We start from the raw sequence: 6,875 nt of genomic DNA, 5'->3' as shown, positions 1-6,875 counted from the left end.
GAAGACCTAGGGCCTGTGTGGCGTAATACTGCGTTGCAATGCTTGACCTTAGCGTCGCGATGTTACGAGGAATTTATAAAAAGGATCAGGGTTAGCTTTGAAGCATCATCAACACAGCGCACCACACAATCAAGCTTAAGACCGAATTAAGAAAAGTTTGAGAGTTTTTGTTCAGTTTTTTAGTAATTGAGTCAATTTGCTGAGGAATAATTAGTATAGTTGGCCTCAATTTCTACTTTTTCTATTCGTTGTAGTTTGAATTATGCCTTTTAAAGGCTAAATTATTTTCTTGCGATAGATTGTATGCCTTAATTCTTGAAGGCCATCTAGTTTATTTTATTCAATTGTTGTGAACCCTTTGGAAATTTGTTTTATTTTTAATTGAATTAATGAATTTTTTTAACAAATTGATTTGTTGAATCTCATGTTTGCAAAATCTTTCTAGCCTATGCATCGTTGATCGATTAAGTTGCAAATATTAGGATAGCATGGTTGAGGTCTAGACTTTTTCTGGCTAAGTTCATGTGGTAACTAATATAATCTTTCCCAAATAAATCATTCAACAAGATATGGCTTTTCGACTTATTGAATGTCTCGACAATTGAACCCTTTCTTAATGCTTTTTAGTTTTCACTTGGGCATCGCTAAGAAAGAAAAGTTTTAAACTGAATTAGAGCTTATTTAGATTTTCATAAAAAAAAATGGTATTTGGCTATTAAAATTTCTAATAAGTTGGGGGGTTTACATACTTGAAAAAAAAACTAGTACCTAAGGATAGAAAATAAAAAGCATACAAACTAATCCCAAGATTTTCCCTTGAAATTGTCTCAAAAACTTATTTTTTTGCACTTGCTCTTGTTTCCTTTTGTTCAATTTCACTTGTTAAAACCAGAATAGCTAAAATCTTTCTTTTGGAATTCATAAATTGTCTTAGATTGATTCAACAGTCTCTTTATGGATTCGACCCCGATCTTACCGCTTTGCTACATTTATGGTATAAGCCTTAGATCGGTGAAAATTAAATTAAACTTTTGTTCAAATTTGGGGTTGAGTAATGACAATGATTCTCGAGTTTGAACAAAATTGGCGCCATTGCCGGGGAGACTTGGCAATTGGCCTAGGAAAGTTTGTGAACTCCCTTTATATACAAAATAATATATATATATATATATATATAGTAAAAATAAAAAAATTAGTTTGCCCTTTAGTTTATGACCCGCTCCTCTGGGAGACCAGATTTTGTTTTTCTTACTGATATAGACCAGGAGGAGAGGAGAATTCGAAGGAGAGGTAGAGAAGCTATTGAAAACACAACAATCGGAGAGGAAGTTCGTGAGAAGACTTTGAGGGAGCTGGCGGAACCTGATATGGACCAGCAGCCTTTATGCATCGTATTTTCGCCGACCACGGTGCCTTTCGAATTGAAACCAGGATTGATCAATTTATTACCAAATTTTAGAGGGCTTGCAAGGGAGAACCCCCACAAACACATCAAGGACTTCTATATGGTCTGTGTAAATGTGAGACCCCATGGATTCACAAAAGAGCAACTAAACCTAAGGGTGTTTCCTTTCTCACTATAGGACGACGCTAAGAATTGGTTGTACTACTTGGCTCCTGGATCAATTACTACTTGGAATGAACTGAAAAAGAAATTTCATGAAAAAATTTTCCCAGCCTCTAGAGCCCATTCCATAAGAAAAGACATTTATGGTATAAAACAGTTTGTGGGAGATTCTCTGTCTGAATATTGGGAACGTTATAAACGATTATGTGCTAGTTTTCCCCATCACCAAATTTCTGACCAATTACTCATTCAATATTTCTATAGTGGTTTGCTTACCCATGACAGGAATTCAATCGACTCAGCAGTTGGGGGTGTTCTTGCCGACAAAACCCCCAAGGAGGCCAAGAATTGATATCTCACATGGTTAAAAATAACCAAAATTTTGGCACCAGGGCCACTGAATCTGATGTATCTGGTAATTTAGAAGTTAAAGAACTAAAAACTAAAATTTCTAATTTGACTTCTCTTGTGACATAGTTGGCCCAGGGAGGAGTAGCTCAAGTTAAGGTTTGTGGAGCCTGTCGAGTAGTTGGACATGCATCTGAAGCATGTCCTCAAGCTCAAGTAAATGCAATTGGGGGATACTAGAGAAAGTACAACCCTCATGGCCCAGTTTACAACCCAGGTTGGCACAATCACCCTAACCTTAAGTGGGGAGGTCGAGCCCAAGGACAGAAACATGACAGTTCTAACCGCCCCAATCAACCGTCGTCGTCTTCCTCAAGTATGTCTTTAGAAGACATTGTTAAGTCTTTAGTTGATAATTTTCTTAAATTTCAACAGGAACTCCAACAGCTGCAGAAGGATTCACTCCAATTGTCTCAAGACACTAATGCCTATCAACAAGAGGCCAGAGCAAGCATGGCCAATCTAAGGACTCATGTTACATAAATAGTTGCTGCCATAAATTGAATTGAGAACAAAAGTTCTAAAAAGCTTCCTACCCAACTAGACCATACCAACGTCAGTGCTATGACTCTAAGAAGTGGTAAGGAGCTTTCATCACCCAAGATCTCCTTTGATGATTCTTCTTCAATCGGTAAGACAAATGAAGAAATTGAAAAAAGTGATGGTGATCCTAAGGCACAACTACCTAAGTTAAGTACCCCTTCTACACCCTCTCTTGAACCTTACATTCCTAAGGCTTCGTTTCCTAGCTGGCTAGCAAAGCTAAAATAGGAACAAAGAGACGAAGAGCTGATCAAGATGTTCAAAAGGGTTCAAATTAACATCCCGCTCTTGAATGCAATTCAGCAAATACACAGGTATGCTAAATTCCTCAAGGAGTTGTGCACCAATAAGAGAAAAGGTAAGGACAAAGAAAGGGTAGTGGTAAGTAAAAATGTATCTGCTCTCTTAAAACATAATATGCTTGAAAAATGCCGAGATCTAGGTATGTTCCCTTTGCCCTGTATAATAGGTAATCGAGTAATTCGTCATGCCATGTTAGATCTAGGAGCTTCTATAAAGGTCATGCCTTACCATGTTTATGAAGATTTGAAATTAAATGATTTAAAAAAAAACTGTTGTGTGCATCTAATTGGCTGATAGATCTTATATCCAACCGTTAAGCATAGTTGAAGATGTACTTTTACAAGCGGACTTAATTTTCCCTGTTGATTTTTACATACTAAGGATGGATGATATTTGTTCTCCTTCATCTTCTACAATTCTGCTTAGTAGACCTTTTATGAAAACAACTAAAACAAAAATTGATGTAAATAGGGGTTTGCTGTCTGTAGAATTTAATGGGGAAGTTATTTATTTCAATATGTATGATGCTATGAAATTTCTTGAGGAATATTTGTCTGTATGTTTGATTAAGGCACATGATTTTATAGATGATATTTTGCATAATGAAAATAACAATGCAAACATGTTAATTGCTCCATGTATTGATATAGACTCACATGACTTGTCTCTAGCTGCTATTGATGCCACCAAGATAAATGAACCTTCTTCTGACCTTGATATGCTTGATTTGCAGGTACAAAGGCTTGAGTTGAAAACTCTCCCTAGTCACTTGAAATATGTGTACCTATGAGAAAGAAATACCCTTCCAGTCATAATTTCCGGAGAATTGACACCGGCCCAAGAGGAGGCCTTGATCAACATTCTAAAAACTTATAAAGAGGCCATTGGATGGACTTTGGATGATCTCAAGGGAATAAGCCCAACCCTTTGCATGCATAGAATCACCCTAGAGGAAGGAGCCAAGCCCACGGTCCAACCCCTCAAGAGGCTCAATCCCAACTTAAAGGACGTTGTTCTCAAGGAAATAATCAAGCTTAAAGAGGTCGGGATCATTTACCCCATTCCTGATAGCAAGTGGGTGAGCCCCATTCACGTTGTTCCAAGAAGACCGGTATGACCATTGTAGAGAATGACAAGGGAGAGATGGTGCCAATGCGTGTGCAAAACGGATGGAGGATGCACATTGATTTTCGAAAATTAAATGAGGTTACAAAAAAAGACCACTTTCCTATCCCTTTTCAAATGGTGGAACGGCTCGCCGGAAAGCCATTTTTCCATTTTCTTGATGGCTTTTCTGGATTCTATCAAATCCCCATCGCCCAAGAGGACCAAGAAAAGACAACATTCACATGCACTTACGGTATGTATACCTTCAGAAGTATGCCATTTGGCCTTTGCAATGCCCCAGGTACGTTCCAAAGATGTATGATGAGCATATTTTCAGATTTTATAGAAAAGTGCATAGAAGTGTTTATGGATGACTTTACAGTTTACAGAGAGTCTTTTGAGGATGGCTTGCATAACCTTAGTCTATTTTTGAAACGATGTATTGAGGCTAATCTTGTTTTAAATTATGAAAAATGTCACTTTATGGTTTCCCACGATATTGTGTTAGGACATTTAGTTTCTGCAAAAGGAATTGAAGTAGATAAAGTTAAGGTAGATGTTATTACTAATCTTCCCTATCCAACATGTGTTAGGGAAATTCATTCTTTCCTTAGAAATGTAGGTTTTTATAGGCGGTTTATCAAGGATTTTTCGAAGTTGGCATTGCCCTTATCGACATTATTGCAGAAAGATGTTCCCTTTGAGTTTGACAAAAAGTGTCAAGAGGCTTTCGACACCTTAAAGGAGAAGCCTACCGCTACCTCAATTTTGTAACCTCCAAGATGGGACGTACCATTCAAGATCATGTGTGATGCTAGCAATCTAGCTGTGGAAGCGGTGCTTGGACAAAGGAACGACCAGAAAAACCATGTCATATGCTTTGCATCAATGACCCTAAATCCCAATCAAATTAATTAAACCACAATTGAAAAAGAATTTTTGGCCATCGTTTTTGCTTTAGATAAATTCCATTCCTATATCCTTGGATTTCTTGTTACTATCTTTACTGACCACATTGCTCTCAGGTACCTAATAACCAAGGAGTCAAAACACCGATTGGTCTGTTGGATGCTTCTTCTCCAAGAGTTCAATCTGACCATCAAGGATAGAAAAGATGCAGAAAACTTGGTAGTTGACCATTTGAGCAAAATAGTACAAGAAGAAGACCCCGTACCTTTACGTGAGAACTTTCCAGATGAATTCATGTTCTATATCGACACACCCACTCCATGGTATGTAGACTTGGTTAATTTCCTAGTAACAGGTAAGTTCCCCTACGATATGCCTAGTTCTAGAAGGGCCAAATTGAAAAGTGATTCAAAATACTTTGTTTGGGAACCACCGTACCTTTGGAAGATTTGTTCTGACCAAATCATTAGGATTGTGTCCCAAATGAAGAATTTGAATCAGTACTCACCTTTTGTCATGAGATGGCTTATGGAGGGCATTTTAGTCCTAGAAGAACTACTAGGAAGGTTTTAGATAATGGGTTGATTTGGAATTCTCTATTTGCTGTCTGCTTTGCATTTTGTAAATCTTGTGAGAAGTGTCAGAGGCCAGGATCTTTATCTAGGAGGAATGAGATGCCATTAAATTCTATTCTTGTATGTGAAATTTTTTATGTATGGGGTATGGATTTCATGGGCCATTTTCCTTCTTCATTTGGGTATATTATACATTCTTTTAGCTGTTGATTATGTTTCGAAGTGGGTCAAGGCAATCCCCACCAGGACTAATAATGCTATTATGGTTTCAGGTTTCTTAAGAGCTAATATTTTTTCTAGATTTGGTATACCTCGTGCTATAATCAGTGACCAGGGTACTCATTTTTGCAACCGGGCCATTGAGGCACTCATAAGAAAATATGGAGTACACCATCGTATTGCCACTCCATATCACCCTCAAACGAACGAACAAGCTGAAATATCAAATCAAAAGGTCAAAAATTTCTTCGAGAAGACGGTGAACCCAACTAGAAAGGATTGGAGCACGTACCTTGACGATGCTCTTTGGGCGTATAGGACCACATTCAAAACACCCATTGGAACAACGCCCTTTAAGCTTGTCTATGGAAAGGCATACCACCTACCAGTCGAGATCTAGCATAGAGCACATTGGGCCATCAAACAATGTAATATGAACTTGGCCCAAGCCGGTGAGTATAGATTACTAGAGCTACAAGAGTTGGAGGAATTGCACTTGGAGGCCTATGAGAACTCAAGGATCTACAAGAAAAAATCAAAGCATATTCATGATAAAGGCCTTTTGAGAAGAGAATTTCGTATCGGGCAGAAAGTGTTACTCTACAATTCTCATCTATCACTCATGCCTAGTAAACTGAAATCTAAATGGCTTGGTCCCTTTGAGGTAATTAATTTGTTCCCCTATCGTGTTCTGGAAATCAAAAATCTGGAAACTGGAAAGGAATTCAAAGTGAACAGGCACCGCTTAAATATTTTCAATGAAGGAGAAGTCAACTGTGTTAGTGCAAGCTTTTTGTTAGCTATGCCTGTCATCACTTGAGCCCGTATCACCAGGCGTCTAAAAAAAGACGTTAAACGTTGCGCTACCTGGAGGAAACTAGGAGTTTTATTTGCTTTTCTTTCCCTTCTTCTATTTTCCTTTCTATTTTATTTTTGATTTAATAATGGCTGACTACATTTACCCTTCTTTATAGGAGTTGTGCAATTTTGACTCTTGAGATATAAGATTTATATGCCAAAGCCCAAAAATCCAGGGGAGTTTTTCTGTTCCCTTTTTCCCCTTTCTCTTTTTGTCCTTAACATTAAGGACAATGCATATTCTTAAAGTTGGGACTGAGCGAAGCATGTTTAGGATTAAAAATTAAATCAATTGTGTCATGGTATGCCTATTTTTGTTTGTTGTATTTGTTGTTTCCTTTCAATGACTTATTGATGATGCACTCAATGGGTTGTCTGTCCTAAAA

At 37.7% G+C, this 6,875-nt stretch overlaps 2 protein-coding genes across 2 annotated transcripts; both read left to right on the top strand.

The window, feature by feature from the left end:
• Positions 1-2,539: 2,539 nt before the first annotated feature.
• On the top strand, positions 2,540-6,031 carry LOC150032042 (uncharacterized). Its single transcript, XM_090308359.1, has 6 exons — positions 2,540-2,606; positions 3,409-3,554; positions 3,893-4,229; positions 4,437-4,698; positions 4,954-5,192; positions 5,616-6,031. Exons 1-6 carry the CDS (start codon positions 2,540-2,542, stop codon positions 6,029-6,031), a joined length of 1,467 nt encoding a protein of 488 aa, XP_090164485.1.
• A 33-nt stretch (positions 6,032-6,064) lies between these two features.
• Positions 6,065-6,451, top strand: LOC120067521 (uncharacterized). The gene has a single exon (XM_039019072.1). The coding sequence runs from the start codon at positions 6,065-6,067 to the stop codon at positions 6,449-6,451; it is 387 nt and encodes a 128-aa protein (XP_038875000.1).
• Positions 6,452-6,875: the final 424 nt, after the last annotated feature.

This window comes from Benincasa hispida, chromosome 12 (genome assembly GCF_027475165.1).
Source record: "Benincasa hispida cultivar pf3 chromosome 12, pf3_genome.v1.1, whole genome shotgun sequence".
In the NCBI taxonomy this organism is placed as follows: Eukaryota; Viridiplantae; Streptophyta; class Magnoliopsida; order Cucurbitales; family Cucurbitaceae; genus Benincasa; species Benincasa hispida.
Note: the sequence above shows the minus strand (reverse complement) of the source record. Positions and strands in the feature narration are given on the sequence as shown.

Bases quoted from the DNA above. Each gene is read 5' to 3' on its own strand.
- LOC150032042 (XM_090308359.1), top strand. From the start codon at position 2,540: ATGACTCTAAGAAGTGGTAAGGAGCTTTCATCACCCAAGATCTCCTTT. The intron at 4,230-4,436 runs GTACGTTCCAAA...ATATTGTGTTAG, and splicing joins TGGCCTTTGCAATGCCCCAG to GACATTTAGTTTCTGCAAAA. The intron at 4,699-4,953 runs GTAACCTCCAAG...CATTGCTCTCAG, and splicing joins CCTACCGCTACCTCAATTTT to GTACCTAATAACCAAGGAGT.
- LOC120067521 (XM_039019072.1), top strand. From the start codon at position 6,065: ATGAACTTGGCCCAAGCCGGTGAGTATAGATTACTAGAGCTACAAGAG.